Source organism: Ammospiza caudacuta, chromosome 21, assembly GCF_027887145.1.
Source record: "Ammospiza caudacuta isolate bAmmCau1 chromosome 21, bAmmCau1.pri, whole genome shotgun sequence".
Classification (NCBI taxonomy): Eukaryota; Metazoa; Chordata; class Aves; order Passeriformes; family Passerellidae; genus Ammospiza; species Ammospiza caudacuta.
In genome coordinates, this window is record NC_080613.1 from 7,657,252 (window position 1) to 7,673,878 (window position 16,627).

The window sequence follows — 16,627 nt, forward strand, 5'->3', positions numbered from 1 at the left end:
GGAAGGTGACTCCATCACCTCCCTGGGCAGGTCATCCCAGTGCCCAATCATACCACAGAGGGGCTGTGGCTGAGCACCCCTGGTTTCTCCTCTCTCTAAAAAAGCCTCACCCAGGTGTGCTTCTTAGGATGATAGAAGAGATGAGGATCTGACTCCATGTTTCAGAAGGCTTAATTTATTATTTTATTATATATATTATTTTAAAACTATACTAAAAGAATAGAAGAAAGGATTTCATCAGAAGGCTAGCTAAGAATAGAAAAAGAAAGAATGAGGACAAAGGTTTGTGGCTTGGACTCTGTCTGAGCCAGCTGACTCTGATTGGCCATTAATTAGAAACAACCAACATGAGACCAATCCCAGATGCACCTGTTGCATTCCACAGCAGCAGATAACCATTGTTTACATTTTGTTCCTGAGGTCTCTCAGCTTCTCAGGGGGAAAAATCCTAAGGAAAAGATTTTCCATAAAAGATGCCTGTGACACTCCCCCTTGCTCTGCCATACCTGGTGCTTCTCATTCCAATGGAGATGTCTCACCCATGTGCCAGCAATTCCTGCAGGATCAGATCCCAGCACTGGCCAGGGGGAGCCTCTGCTGACAGGTGAAGATGGAATTGAATGGAAGGGAATTGAAAGTTAAAGAGCCTTGTAATAATTTCAGAGTGCCTGAGGCACCACACGGAAGCCCTGGCATTATAAATAAGGGTAATGTGCTGGAGCATGAATTGCAATCAGAGCTGCTGCAGGAGCACACAGTGTGCTGAGCTTCTCTGGGGTTTGTGGAATCAGACTGAGATCTGTGGGTAGCTCAGGCAAATCAATATCTGCTCCCTGATGTGTCCAGGGACCCTAAAGCCAGGATTAGAAAGGCCAAAGGGATGTGGGGATGGTGCAGAAGGCTCCAGAGCTAAGACCAAGAGAGCTGAGTTGGAGCAGCCCAGCCCTCTGGTTGTCTGAAGAGTTTCCAGGGGCTGGGGCTGACTCTGTCCTCCCTGCTCACCTCACTCTTCTCCTGGATGATGCAGACTGCAAGCTCTCCATCCAAACCAAGGAGATTTTCTTGTTTTTTGGGTTCCTGTTGAGCTTGGGATCTGCCCTCACCATCAGTCCCATTGCTCTGGTGGTCATGACCCCTTTGGTGGCAGCTCAGTTCCTCCCACATCTCTGTGATTTCCAGGTGACTGATCCCAGGAGCCTGCCTGAACTTGGCTGCTTGTTCTTGTCCTTCCAGCAGAGCCTGGAAACAGCCAAACCCCCTTTACTGCAAATCCTGTTTTGCCTAAATAGCCAAACCCCCTTTATTGCAAATCTCATTTGGCCTAAACAGCCAAACTCCCTTTCTGCAAATCCTGTTTTGCCTAAACAGCCAAACTCCCTTTATTGCAAATCTCATTTGGCCTAAACAGCCAAACTCCCTTTACTGCAAATCCCATTTGGATTATCCAAGGTCAGGCGTGTGATGCTGCTGGCAGTGAGATGCAGAGTGCTCCAGCCTGCACTTGGTGCCATCAGGACCCCCTTGAACCACCCCAGACCAGGCTGTCTCCATCCCTCCTCCATCCAGCATCCTGCCTTGGATTTGGCACTGCTGGGATCACAACTGGACTCAATGATCTCAGAGATATTTTCTAACTCAAACCATTCCATGATTCTGTGTCCACGCAGACCTGCACACCACCAGAGCCACCCCTGAAATGCCCTGCAGGTGCAGCAGCACTGTGCTCTCACAGACAGGGGCTTTGAAGGGAGATGATCAGAGCTACGTTGTCATCCCTTTTTTGTTGCCTCTTTCTTAAATTTCTGAGCTTCTCTATTACTTTTTATGATGTGCAGCTGTGCTTGTGTGCTGCCCCAGGGAGCTCTGTGAGGGGAGAGCAGGGGAGGAGGTGTGCAAGGGAAGGAACAGGAGCGGAGGTGAAGGGAGGGAAAAGAAAACCTGAGCTAATGATTCGGATAAAAAACTCCACCACATTGCCACCAAAAGACCCAAACTCTTACAACTCTTAGGGCCTGTTTGACTGCAGAATAGCCCCCCTGGGAGCATGGGGGAAGCCCCATTTCTAGAGTAATTTTGGAGCTTGTCTGCAGCGAGTGTGATAATCTATTCCGCAGGGAGCAATCCTGCACTGGCAAGGGCACTGGGGAGAGCTCTCTGTTTATGACTTTCTGCATAAATTTGCTTTATTAGCATAAGTGGTAGCTAGCACACTGAAGAATCTCTAAACTAACACTTTATCTGAGGTTGGTGCCTCTGGAGAACGTCAAACCAGGAGAGCCCCTGGAGTAACAGCAGATGGAAAGGGGTGGCAGGCAGGATTTGGGGTGTGGAAGAAGAGGGCACAAGCTGGAATTGCGTCTCTCTAAAAGGAAATAGAATCACTGAGTACATCTCCAGCTTTTCCTTTGCCAGGTTAGGATGCTGAGTTGTGCAGGTGGGATGAGGAAGCTTGGCTGCAGCTCCTGCTGGGATGGAGCAGGTGGGGAGGAAAAAGGCTTTAGGAGCCTGGATCTGTGCATTGGAAATTACTCACTGGCTGCTCACCCATCTCCCCAAGCAGCTGGTGCTGACAGGAAAGTGCCCAGCAGGTCTGAGCCAGGAGGAGGCACCAGGAGGGTTTGGATATCTGGGGGTGGGGAACCTTGTGGGGATGAACTGCTCTAAGCAAAAGGGCTTATTTTAATCATGGCCTTCAAGGATGAAATAAAAATATAATAATCATGGTAGATTAGCAAGAACAAGCCAATTAAATACAACACAGGCTTTGTAAAATACCATGGCAGATAAGGCAGGGCTGCAAACTCCCCAGAAGTGGTGGATGTTGAGGCATTGCATTACGCTGGGGAGAGCTGGTGAATTTTCCAAGCCTGCCAGGCTGCCCTGGAGAAGGCAGAGGTGAAAAGGCTGTCCCTGGCTTCAGTGAAAAGGGAGAGGAGTGAGGAGATGGTGGCCAGAAGCCTGAAGGCATGGAGTAACAATCCTGCAACTTTAATATCTGCTGTTTCATTTTGTATTCATCACGCCAGCATAATCTGCTTTTATGGGAATCCTCCTGGTTCCCAACCAAATGCATTTAGGCCCCTTTGCTTTTAAGTTTGATTGTAATACAAGTTGAAGATTTCAATGAAATGTTTATATGAAAGGGTTGTAGCAGCAGCAAAGGGAAAAAGGGGGATTAGAGAGTTGGTTGGGAGGGATCTTGATGCGGTCACTGCTGTCCCCTTCCTTGTCCTGGGTGGGTGACCTGATGATGGACACAAGCCCAGGTCGGGGGCTGAGCCCTGGGAAGAGTTTTGTTTGGATTTTTTGTTTGATTTCCAAGGAAAATGTTAAAGACTGTAGAAGCTGTGTAAGGCACAGAGCTTGAGGAAGAGCAGAAAAGGCAGAAATGCTCCGTGTGCCTTTTCCTGATTTTCAGGCCATCCTCAGGTGGTACCAAAACCTGGTGGGAGCTCCCCATGGGCTCAGCTGAGCTGTGTGGTGGGAGATGATGGCAGTCGTGAAGGTTTGGGGAGGCACCTGGGTGCAGGAATGTGCTCTCTGTTGATGGACCGACAAAATTTTTTTTTTTTGTCTCTTTAAAAGGAAAGAAGCCTAGAAGTTTCTCTCTTCAATTAAAAGACAGTTCATAGGACTTGGGGGACTTCACCTCAAACTTAAGGATAGCTAATTGCACAGAAGCCAAAAAGTCTTGAGAAGTAATTTTGCTGATTTTTATGCCCCCAAGGGTAGCTGAGCTACCTCAGGCCTCCAAGAACTGATTAGACCTGGCTGAAGGGGACAAATAAAACACCTGATGGGGCTGGGAGGGGAGAGAGACCTGCTGGTGTTGGGGAGAAGAGATTCCTCAGGTCCTATGAGCATGGAGATGATGCTAGTCTGGGGTCTTTGAGCAGGGGAAAGGGAGAACTCTGTCTGTCTGCTGTGGGAAAGGAGGATCCTTTTTGTTTCTTCGTTGTCTGTGAAAAATGCATGTATTTTATGATTGGCTTTTCGCAAATATTAAAACAGATGTTATATGTGTTGTGTTAGGAGTTATGCTGTGTTAATTCTCTTAAGTACTGTGCTAAATATAGAAACTATGTTATGTAGGATACCTTTTTAAAAGAAAGGACTCACAGTGAGATAGCAGCCATAGGACACCTAAATCTTTCAGCGAAAAAGAATTTATTGCTCCATTATCAGAAGAAATGAACTTCTTCCCACCTCGAAGGCGCTGTTAGGATTCAGAGGAAGAAGCTGACACTGACCAGACAGAATCCTGTGTTTGAATGGAATTTATGCATCATGTATGAGGTGTATGAATATGCAACAGGCTATTGCTTTTAAGGGTTAATCCTCTGTTAACATGGGTCCATTTTTGGGTCCTTTCAGGCTCGTGCTGCCCAGAAAAAGTTACCCAGATGTCCGTAACTCTTTGTTTCTATTGTCTCATATTGTCCTAATTCAAATTGTCCAAATTATTAATACTCTAACTGTATTACTATTTTTATAACCATTTTATTACTATTAAACTAAAATTCTGAAAACAAGTGATTGGCGTTTCTCACATTGTCTCCTCTGCTGAGCACAGTGAGCAGGTAGGAAGGGGCATGGCAGATGTTTGATGATGTGTTTGGCTGTTTCACTCGGTGCTTTACCCACAAAGGGCTGTTTGAGCCCCATCTGATAGCTCCCCATCCACTAGATACTGAGATTTTTTAACAGCCACAGACTGTGGTCTTTTCCATTGCTGCACATTTAAAACTTTAACTGTATCTCATTCAGTTTTGGTGCAGGAGTGCCCTTAATTTGTTCCAAAAGCTTTTGAAAGCTCTGATAGCAGGCAATCTTGCTGCAGACTATTTCATTCTGGCTGATGGACGGGTTTTCACTGCTGTAACTACAGCAGATAGTGGAGTGACAATGTGAAACACAGTGAAACACAGGCAGAGCAATATCAGTGTCAGGTATATGAGGCCAAAAAACTTCCTTGTGTTTGGGGATTGAGGGATTCTGCAGCTACAGGGCTTGAAAATGCTTTTTTAAAAAAATATTTTTATTGTGAGTGGTGAATCTGATTGAAGGTTTGTGGTGCCCCGGGGGTGCTGGGGTAGTAACCAGGTGCCCTGAAATGAAAGTTTAAGCACACAAGTGTTTATAAGTGTGTGGGAATGGGTACCAGGCTTGGCAAGTCTGTGTTTGTCACAAATTTCCTGGCTGCTGGGCTTGCTTAAAATTGTGAAATGAATGTTAAATTGAAGTTTCTAGTTTTGGAAGAGACCTTTTGAAAATGAAACAGGCTTATCTTCAGTCTAGGCTAAAATCCAAAAAATTGCCTATATTTCAGAACTCCTGAGAAATGTTCTCTGTGATCCTTTTAAACATCCCATGCAAAAAAAATGTGTGCGTAAGGGAAAAAACTTGGAGGAAGGTTGACCCTGGAGGATTTTTCCTTGCTTTCCTAATGGGATGTAGCCTTTGGAGCTGCAGCAGTGGGGTCCTGGTGGCATCCACGTGGGCTGGGTGATAAAACCTCCTTGCTGAGCTCCTTAGGAAAGGTCTGCTGCAGGATATGTCTGTGCTGAGTGTGTAATGCTGCAAATCATCCCCTCCTGGGGGTGACTGTCCCTCTGGGTAGAATTAAGATTATGGCTTTGCATAACAGAGTCTTTCGTGCTCTCCCATGGCCTGTTTGCCTCTGAGGATGCTCTTGGATTTCTGCTGCAAAGCTGAGTGAGTGCTTCTGCTCCTCAAAGTAGCATTTGTTTTGATTTTAATTAGACAAGGAGATGCTTTTCAGCACAGACCTTTGAAGTATTGCTGGGAAGATGACTGCAATTAAGCAGCCTTGATATTTCTCTCATTTTATTCTTATTTTTACTGCTGTAAGGAACCTTCTGCTTGTGCCTTGTTTGGAGGGGACACAAAAGATTCCTTCCATGAAGTTCCCAAGTCTAGAAGGAGCTGCAGGGTTGCTGTGATTTACAGAGCACAAGCAGCACCCTCTTGGTGCTGATTTGCTGCAGTAAAGAGCATTTTATGTCAGAGGAGAGAAGGGTGATGAGCAGGATGACAGGGATGTGATAGGGAGCTCCTGCATCCAGGTGTGGTCAGGAGCTGTTTGGTTTTTCTCTGAGTGCTCAGGTGTGCACAGGGGTTTGGAATAAGGAAGGTGCAGTGCTGGGAGGGGGCCAGAGGCAATGAGCAAACCCCTCTGGTGATACAATGGCTCCAGTGTCACCAGTGAGGTGCTGAGCCAGGGATCTGTAGTGATGGGGTGGCCTTGGCCATGCCCAAGGACCTGTGTGTGATGGGGTCTTCTCCATCAGAGCTTGCTTGGCTCTCTTTGGATCCACATTTGTAAGGCAGGAGGTTGCTCCTGGAAAATATATTGATTTCAGGGGTGAGAAAAGCTGTTCCTGAAGGATTGAGAGGTTTTTTTGTTGCGCTGGGTGTCGCAGACATCTTTTATGTAAAATCCTTTCCTTAGGATTTTTCCTCCTGAGAAGCTGGGAGGCCTCAGGAACAAAATGTAAACAATGATTATCTGCTGCTGTGGAATGCAACAGGTGCATCTGTGATTGGCCCATGTTGGTTTGTTGTAATTAATGGCCAATCACAGTCAGCTGGTTCGGACAGAGGTATGATATTTAATGATATATATGTATGTATATGATATTTTATGATATATATGCAATATATATCATAAAATAATAAATCAGCCTTCTGAAGCATGGAGTCAGATCCTCATTTCTTCCCTCAACCTGAGACCCCTGTGAACACAGTCACAGGCTGGGTTTTTGTAGAAGTGCAGGTGCCTGCTCTTGCAGCCTGAGTGGTTGCTCACCTCCCAAGTGTCCCTCAGGGGAACAAGTGCTGTCCTCCCCACTGACCCTCTGCAGCCGAGGAGGAGGAGAACCTTGTCTCTGTTCTTGTGCGCCTGAGCTTGTGTTCCTCACTGTCCTGGGGCAGACACACCTGCAGGCAGTGGCTCAGGGGCTGTCAGATAGGCAGGAATTGAATTTGGGTCTTCCTCAAAGCTGCTGAAGCTCTGGGCCCAGTGACTAAGAAGACCTGTCTGTCTTCCCATTGCTTATGCTGGGAATGGAAAAAACAAACACAAAAAAGATGTGGTGGAAGGAGAAATATTTTGGTTCATTTTGTACTAGTGTTTTTATTCTTTTGGTTTGGATTCAGCTGCCAAACTGCCAAACCCATTCTCTGCAGGGAGCTGTGTGGGGAGCTGTGCTGGGCAGCTGTGGAGCTGCCAGTGCTCCTGGCCCACTCAGGAGCTGCAGCTGAGCCTGGGAGCTGCTGCCTCCACAGCTCTGCAGGTCTGGGGGTGCCCTTTGGGCTCTCCAAACCCCCAATTCAGTGCCCTAGGTCAGGGAAGGCTGGTGGTGTGTGCTGTAAATCAGGATTGGGGGATGTAAAACCACCAGAAGGTGACTGGCAGGTGCAGCTCCAATGTCAATGGATATTTTCAAGCCTGGAGGTTTTTCCCTTGTTGCTGGAGCTGTGAGAGTGTCCCCATTAAATACAGCTGAGCTGGAAGGAGGTTTCCATTGTCTGTGCCAGCAAAGTGTGTTCTGGTGTCTGCACCCTGCCTTGCCTGGCCTCCCTGAGCTATGAAACTCCCTTGGGCTGGGCTGCAGCTCCTTGGGAGCTTTTTCCATCCTGTTTCCTGGGAAAGCCACAGGAGGTTTAGGGCATCCTGTGTGATTTCCTGTTCCTGCCTTCCTATTCTAGAAATCCCCAGGCACTCTGAAGCCCCTTGATTTTTATAAACGAAGACAAACACTTCTGTTCATATATAAGAGAAGTAACAGGTAGAGACTAAAATGAAATAGAAGCACTATTTAAAGACTCAAAAGGAAAGGGGGAAAGACTCAAAAGTCCCAATTTCTTTGATGAAAGAAATTTAGAATAATTAGCAATTATTTAGAATAACACCTTTGGGCATGGTGGGGAAAGCTGACCCTGAGCTGTGTGTTGTGTCCCTGCAGAGATGTCGGGGACGGTGTCGGACATTTCGCTGGTGCACTGGAAGCAGCAGTGGCTGGAGAATGGCACCCTGTACTTCCACGTGTCCATGAGCAGCGCTGAGCAGCTCTCCAGGGCCACCCCACCCAGCCTCCAGGAGCCCTCGGAGATCGTGGAGGAGCAGATGCACATCCTGCATATCTCAGTCATGGTGAGTCCCAGCTGATGGGGGCACCCAAAGGGATGGAGGGGACCCCCTTGGAGGAAGGGGGGTGAGTCTGGTTTGGTTATGTTTGTGTGCCTTCTTGGTTGGGTCTTCAGAAAGGGAGAGATGTGTTTGAATGGGCCAGGAAAAAAAGAAAAAAAAAAAAAAAAACAGACACAAAAAAACCAAACACAAAAACAAAAAACCCCCCAAAAACCCCCCACAACCACAAAAAAAAAAAAAAAAAAACAAAAAACCCCCCAAAACCCCAACAAAAGTACCAAAAGCAACAAAAACAAAAAAAACCCCAAAAAACAACAACAACAAACCTCCAAAAAACAACCAAAAAACCCCCAAAGCAACAACAAAAAACAAAAAAAAAACCAAAACAAAACGACAACCAAAACCAAAACCAGCTAAACACCTCAAAACCCAAAGCAACAACAACAAAAAAAATAAACAAAAAAGCCCCAAAACAAACAAACAAACAAAAAACCTAAACAAACAAAAACCCCGACAAAACAAACTAAAATCTAAAAAAAAAACCCAAAACCCCCAAAACAAACCAAAAAAAGCCCACAAAAAAACAGCACAGTGCTTGATCTTCTGAGAAAATGAAACAAAACAAAAGAGTGTCAGGAAGAAGGTGTTGGGAAGGTAAAAAGGATCCTTGTAGTTCCTCTTGTCTGTGCTGGAAAGTGGTGAAGTGCCAGTGGGGTGTTTCTGTTTGGTTTTTGTATTTGGGCATTGTGCAAACACAAGGTTTTGGGCTTGGCCATTTCTTTCTGAAGCTGAAGTTTATCATTAAGTGAGTAAGGGCTGCAGCATTTCTTGCAAAGGACAAGCCTGACCTAAAAGTAAAAAGATGATCCAGTGCTTTGAATGTCTCCATCTGGGGTGTTTGTGACCTTTTAATAATGCACTGTTTATGTGCTGTGCTGCCTTTTAAAGTTGCAGTATCACATGAGGTGCTTGCCTACGTGTTTGGCTCTGCTCCATGCTTCAGAGCTCCATCTGTAAGATGGGATTCAGTGTGTTGTCCCTTCAATCCCATTGGGATAAGAGACAGAAAAAAGGAAGTTAGGTTGGTATATGCAGTCTGTGTGCATGCCATTCATTTGCCAAATCAAGTCTTTTAAGGGCCTGGGGATCCCACAACCCTCTGCAAAAGGTGAACCTGTTCATCTCTTAAAATCTGGGTCATCTCCACAGCTTCTGTCCTTAGTTCTGGAAGGAGTCACACAGACAATGGCTGCACAAATCCTTTATTTTTAGGGTTTTTTTAATATTTTTTTTATTTGAACAAGCAGCTATTTGGCTTTTACAACTTAAACCTGTTTTTTGGCGTGTCTCATCAGTGGGACTTCAGACCTGGCACTGAATGCATGTGAGAAGGGAGAGAGGCTTGTTGGGCAAGATAAGGTGCTGGATAACAGAAAGGAAAGGAGTTGGGGGCTGCATCTTACTGAGCTGGATAAAGGAATATTTTATTCCGGCTGAATTGTCAATGGGACGGATGTTGGAGAGGGGGAAAGGGTTAGAACTGCATACTTGGAAAATGAGCCTGAAAATACAAGTGAGAGACAGAACAAAGCAAGAAAACAGCACAGCATGTGTGGGTGTGAAAAGCTCCATCCCTGGCAGCAGGTTTGAATATGGGATTGTTCGGCTGCTGTGGGCAAACCTGAGCCCTGGAGAATTGTGCTGTGTCTGTGGGGTGACACTTTCTCTGCAGCCTGGTGCTTCCTGCTTGAAATGCAGATTTTCTGTAGTGTAGAGAGATTCAGTCCTGCTCCTCAGCCCTTGCTGAAGATGCTCTCTGAAATACAGGAGATGATTGTAATGTGTGAATGCTTGGGAAGTTGCTTTGAGAAGCTTCTGGCCAGAGCTTTCCTTTGCTGCACCTCAAATGGGGGATGGAGCTGGCAGCACTGCTGGCCATGTCACAGAAATATCACAGGAATGGGTCTGGGCTCTAATCCCAGTTTAGTCAGGGAAAATGGGCTTTGCCAATGGTGTGGGAGCACCCATGGCTTTGCTGTGAGTTAATTCCTGCCCTGTACCTCTCTTCCCTCCTGCAAAAGCAACAGGAGAGGAGGAGTTGTTCCTGCCACACACCGTCAGCTGTAATTTCACTGTCTCTAAATCCTGGCATTCCCTGCAGCAGGAGCTGAGGTCCTGGGCATGGATCTGGGTCTGGGCTGGGCTCTGGGCTGCACATGTGTCCCTGGGGAGGCAGGAGCCCTGCAGATCCCTTCCCTGGGTCAGGACTGCAGCACAGGCTTGAAACTCTGGCCATATTTTTTCAGAAGGTTCATTAACTTTTTGAGTGAACCCAAGCCAAGTTTTGAGTTACCAGCAAGGATGACTCTGTTTTGTTGGTTTGTTACTTTTTGTTTTATTTTATTTTTTCCTTCCTTGAGGCCTCATGGAGCTCTATAGGGGAAATAAAATGGGCACAGCTGTTTGTTTCTTATTTCACCCAGGTCCCTGGGCTGCTTTCCCACTCATTTATTTCCTTTCCTAACCTCACCTGCAGCACATCCCAGAGGGTCCCCATCACTTGAGCTCTCCTACCCCAGCAGTGGGGTTCCCTGGCTGTGCTGTGCTTGGCACAGGGGGGATCCTGGGTTTCCCCTCCTGTCCCCACATCCTCTATGTCCATATCACTTGTGCCTTGGGATACAACCTGTGTCCTCCTTGGATCCAAATACTTTTCCTTCCTCTCCAAATACTTTTCCTTCCTTTTCCTACCACGAAGCCCAGTGTCTCCTGTGTGTGTTTTTATGAACTAAACCACCATCACTGCTGTGGACAGAATTCCAGCCCAGCCCAGTGCTGCCCTGACCATCATCAGCCCACATCCCACCCCAGGGGACAGGAGGGGACATGGCCAAGTGTTTCCTTCGTCTCCTTTAAGTGGCTCTAACACTTGTTTTTACCTCTGTCCTCCTGCTCCAGGTGATTTAGAGGAGCTGGGGAAGGTTTCCCTGGGGAATTTGGTTAATTCCTCTCCTAGGGAGCACTTGGCACGGTTATTGGGCAGTGAGGCATCTCCAAGGCAGGACCTGGTTGAGTTTCTGAAGGTGTTTATGGCCTGGCTGGGAGCTCCTGCTCTGCCTCTAAAACCGAGACACCCTCTGTGCTGCATGGGGGCTCCAGGGAGGTGCAAATCCTGGGTCTATTCCTCTTTCCAATAGTTCTGGCTGTCACTCCCTAGCATTTTGGGGTTGGTTTGCTTCCAGTGCAGCAGGAAAGTGTCCATGGCCCCTGCCCCTGTGGCCACCATCTACCCCTGCAGAGCACTGACTGACTGTCACCCTCTTCACACCTCCCTTCCCCAGCTCAAGGGCATCTTTGACAGCTAGATAATACTTAATTTTTATTTTTTTTTCCTTTCCTAACTGTTTTTTCTTAATCTCTCCCCAATGAGACATAACATTAATTACTGCAGTTAAAGGGAATTCAGTCTCCATTACTCTGTGCCACCCATTTCCTCTTGGCTTGAGCATCTGAAATTTGTCTCCCAAATGAAAAGAAGGGATAAAGGGAAACGAAAAACAAATATGCAAATGCAAGACTTTATTTATTTACCCTTTTTTTTAAGCACAGTGTCAAGTAGAAAGGAATCAATATTTTTGTCATTATGCCTGTTGTGTTTTTTCACCATAATCTCAGCTGTCATTTGGGTTTAATTGTGTTGTTTCCTATTGTGTGGAAGTAAATCTTATCTGTTTTGGATTAAAATTCAATGAAGGTCACAGCAGCTCGAAAACTTACCAGGCTGCAGCAATTAATGTTCATTTGGCTTTGATAAATTGGAATGTTCCCCACAATGGGACTAGAGTGGATTTCAGAAGCAATAATTCTTCCATTAACTCAATGATTCCCTGTGTGATGGAGCATCTTGTCACTGCTCTGTTTGTCATCTGTCACTTCAAGGATCTGGGCATATGCCTGATATGATTTATCATGATTATTGGGGCTGCTTGTGTCAAAACATTTTAAACCACTAATTATTCCAGCCTTGTAAATTGCTGAATTTAACAGAACATAAGAGAGATTTATTTTTTTTGTTGCTCCCCACCGCCTCGTGTCCCAGTTTAATTATTGTTTTGTGTGGTGTTAAATCCAGCCCTGGGCCATGTCTGGAGGCTTTGGCCAAGAAGGGGCTGTTTGTCAGGCTCTGCGTGGGACAGACAGGTTTTATCTCTGCACTGACCCTTTGATCATTGCACCCTGTGAGTGTGGGGATGCAGTTTGGGGAGAGGATGCAAAGCCCCATCGCATCCTGCTGGTGGATTGATGGGATTTCCTCTCTTGTGAGTGATGCCAGTAAAAAAATAAATATCTCTCATATGGGATACCAGAGCCAGGCCCATCCCTGCAAGCTGGGAGGTTTAGAAAGGTGCTCTGTGCTGCTTCTGCTCCAGCTCCAGCAGAAACAAGCTGGGTTTTTGGAGAGTGGTCATGAGGAAAAATGTGGTGGTGTTCACAGGGGTCTGAGGATGAGGGAAGAGATGAGGATCTGACGCCATGTTTCAGAAGGCTTGATTTATTATTTTATGATACATATTACATTAAAAGTATACTAAAAAAAATAGAAGAAAAAGTTTAATCAGAAGGCTAGCTAAGAATAGAAAAGAATGATAACAAAGGTTTGTGGCTCAGGCTCTCTGTCCAAGCCAGCTGACTGTGCTTGGCCATTAATTAGAAACAACCACATGAGACCAATCCCAGATGCACCTGTTGCATTCCACAGCAGCAGATAATCATTGTTTACATTTTGTTCCTGAGGCCTCCCAGCTTCTCAGGAGGAAAAATCCTAAGGAAAGGATTTTTCAGAAAATGTGTCTGTGACACGTTCCCTCCCAACCCAGGCCATTCCATGATTCTATGGTTGCTCTCCTTCCCACAGGTGGATATAAGATCATACCAGTGCAACTGGGCTTGAATGGGAGGGGAGAGGAGGCTGAAACCCTTCTCAGAGCTGGGCTGATTCCCATTGTCCCCAGCAAACAGCTCTCAGGAGTGACCCCAGATCCTCTGGGCTTTGGGCCCATCCCACTTGGGGTCCTTCAGCCCCAGCATTCCCTCAGGTTGGCCATTCTTTGGGAGGTTGCTCATTTCCCTACTGTAGGAGCGTCAGGGCGTAGCACGGTGGGGATGGATGAAGATGAGAGATCTCTGCAGCCAGGTCTGGAACTTGGGGTTTATTGCAAAGGGCCTGGGTGCAGGGCCCTGCTGGGAGCTGCCAAACACAGCTCAGAGCAGGAATGAGAGAAGAGAGGGGGAGAGAGGGTGAGAGGGTGGGAGAGCAAAAAGGTAAGAAATCGAGGTTCCCGTTACAATACAATAAATCTTCTTCTGTGCTGAATATTCTGATTCTCACTAACCGATCTAGTACAAGATACAAATCCTATAGCATTTCCATACAGCCTATAAGAATCATTACATCACCACACTGTGTTACATTTTAAACCCTACAAACTCCTCTTTGGCCCCTTCTGCCAAGCTGTAGGGTCTGCTCTGACCCTTGGGCCTGTCTGCAAGCAGAGGGTGTTGTTCCATCCAAAGGGGATCACCTTCAGCTGGCCACACCATTGTTTTCCCATTGTTCAGTAACTGAGGGATCTCAAAGCTTGCTTTCATTTCAATCTCACTTATAGTTTCTATATTCTCAGAATCTTTTCCCAGACAATCGTATTTATAAGGCTTTCCTGCTTCATCTTCCCCAACACCTACCCTGCACTATTTTGTCTTCCTTGGTGCAAAACTTCCCAGTGGATTCCATTCCCTCCCTCCCTTGTGCTTGCATGGTGCTGTGGGATTGCTGGTAGCACCAGTGGACCTGGCTTCTCCAGAGATGCAAAACCCTGCTCAAGCCTTCCTCTGGCTCCTTGCAGCTTGTCTTGCTGATGGCAGCACTGGAGCTCCTGTCAGCCAGCTCAATGGGAGAAAAAAAACTCTGGTGTGACATGAGTAATGAGGTAGTGAAGAAGGCACAACATCTGTGTCATCATTTTTGCACCAGGAGGTCAACCAGATTCATCAAACATGCACTTCCAGCTTGTGATGTGTTTAGAAATTAATTAAGATAGGGAGACAATTGCTGCTGCAGCAGATTTTCTTATCTGAAAGGTATTAAAAAGCTAAATTGATCTCCAATGAGCTGTTTTTATTAAAAAAATAAAAAACGACAAAAAAACCCCACAACCTAAAAGAAAAGCTTTAAAACCCCTGGGTTCAGCATGTCGCTGTGTGAGAATCACATGTGGGCAGAAGAGGAGGAGCTGCCCACCCTGATGAGGAGGTGGACAATGATCCCCAAATCCCTGGGATGGGAGCTGCAGGCTCTGTGCTGATGGCAAACCAAGCAACCCTCAGACCTTCACCAATCCTCCCCACGCTGCTGGAGGTGGCCCTCAGCTCTTTCCTGAGCTTCTCCAGGGTTCCTGAGGGACTGGTCTGTGACCGTGTTCACAGGGGTCTGAGGATGAGGGAAGAGATGAGGATCTGACTCCATGTTTCAGAAGGTTGATTTATTATTTTATCATATATATTACATTAAAACTACACTAAAAGAATAGAAGAAAGGATTTCATCAGAAGGTTAGCTAAGAATAGAATAGCAAAGAATGATAACAAAGGTTTGTGGCTCGGATAGAGTCTGAGCCAGCTCACTGTGATTGGCCATTAATTAGAAACAACCACATGAGACCAATCCCAGATGCACCTGTTGCATTCCACAGCAGCAGATAATCATTGTTTACATTTTTTTCCCTGAGGCCTCCCAGCTTCTCAGGAGGAAAAAATCCTGAGGAAAAGATTCTTCATGAAAAAGTGTGTGTGACACTGGTAGGATGGATCTTTGCTGGCTCAGAGGGGCTGAGTCCCTGCAGGCTCCGTGGCTCAGGGAGCTGGAACGGGGACACAGAGAGGTTGTTTTTGGTCCATGCTGGAAGAAAGTCCTACTCCTGTCACCCTGACACTGTGGTGGCATCTGCTCTCTCCCAGGATGGGACATGCTTTGGCTCCAACTTCCATTTCCATTTTAATGTGCCATTAACCAACTTCTTGCTGTCTGGGAGAAGGAGCCTCTTTCATGCACCTTCCCCCTCCTCCCCACTCTCCTTTGCAGAGCTGGTATAAAACAGGGACTAAATGTAGTTAATGATGTGCTCTGATATTTAGGGAATCAATTTTGAGGGATTTGTCTTCAAATTGTCACTTTTGTGACAATGGCACCTGTTATGCTGATAATTTTTCACCAGTGTCTCTCAGTTTTCCACCTTAGCTCCAGTGAATACATTAGACCCTCTATGGCTTTCTCTCCATCAGACTTTTTCCACCCCACTGTGTTAAAATATGTAACTGGAGTGTTTGATTTGCATCTCTGATAAAGGAAGGCTGAATAAACACTCTCAGTTCATCTGAACTGAGCAGCAAACTTAACTTGCTCATCTCATCCCCAGAGCAATTGAAAATTGGGGGGAAAAGCAGCCATGGGAAGCACTGGGAAAGGGGCTTGGATTTTGCAGATGGCATCGAGGGTGTGGGAGGGATTTGCTGCCTGAGAAGATTTCCCCAGCCTGGAAAAAATGCTGAGAATCGAGCATGGAAGGGAAAAACCTAAAAACTCTTATTGGAAAAGTGGCCAGGGCTGTCAGGGGATATGAGAGATGGGAAGGGGATGCTGAAATCGTGAGGAGATGGAGGAAAAACACCAGAGGGAAGATTTTGGGAGTGGGGTGAGGAGCAGCAGAGCAGTGTGAGCTGGTGGGACACACTCCGTGCTGGGTCCCTCTGTGCTGCCAGGCACTGCCAGGGTATTTTTATCAGTTTGCTGATCTCAGAGGCTTGTCTTGAACTTGTTCCCTTCCTTCCTCCTCCTCCTCACTCTTCCCCTTCCCACCATCTGTCTGGGAAAAATCCTCACATCCACAGCACTGCAGGGTGTAGCTGGTGGCCTGACCCTTTTGGTGGTGTGTTTTTTTTTCTTTCCCCAGATGGAAATCCAGGCTTCAGTGGGGTGGCTCTGCCTCAGCTCCTGCTTTCCATCCCTCTTCTCCACAGGTTGCTTCTCACTGAGCTGCTGGGCTCCTGGAGAGAGCGATTTCCACGTGGGAGCCCCGTGCTAATCCTGTGTGTAAAAGTGCTGGGAGTGCTGCACCGGTACCTTTGAAACATTGATGTAAACACAGAAATACTTTGCAGCTCCCAGCCTGGATCTAATTGCTTGAAACTGCCAGGCTCCAAAGTACATATGGCATTAAAATTGCCAGGAAATGTTGTTCCAGGAAAGCTCCTGTGGATGCTGATGGCTGGGTGTGGGTGTCCCCTGGCTCTGAGGTTGTACCTCACCATGGAAAGTGTTTTCCTGGCAATGCTGGCAAGGTGAAGGTGTTGTCTCCTCACTGGTGAGGCTGTGCTGTGCTTTAGTCCCAACAGGAATAAT

At 46.6% G+C, this 16,627-nt stretch overlaps 1 protein-coding gene across 1 annotated transcript in view; it reads left to right on the forward strand.

Moving 5' to 3' along the window:
- Nucleotides 1-16,627, forward strand: part of ASTN2 (astrotactin 2) — a 358,985-nt gene that overhangs the window by 50,666 nt on the left and 291,692 nt on the right. Inside the window, exon 2 of the mRNA XM_058818098.1 lies at nt 7,989-8,176. Within this exon, the coding sequence (XP_058674081.1) occupies nt 7,989-8,176 (188 nt within the window). The remainder of the gene's footprint in view (nt 1-7,988; nt 8,177-16,627) is intronic.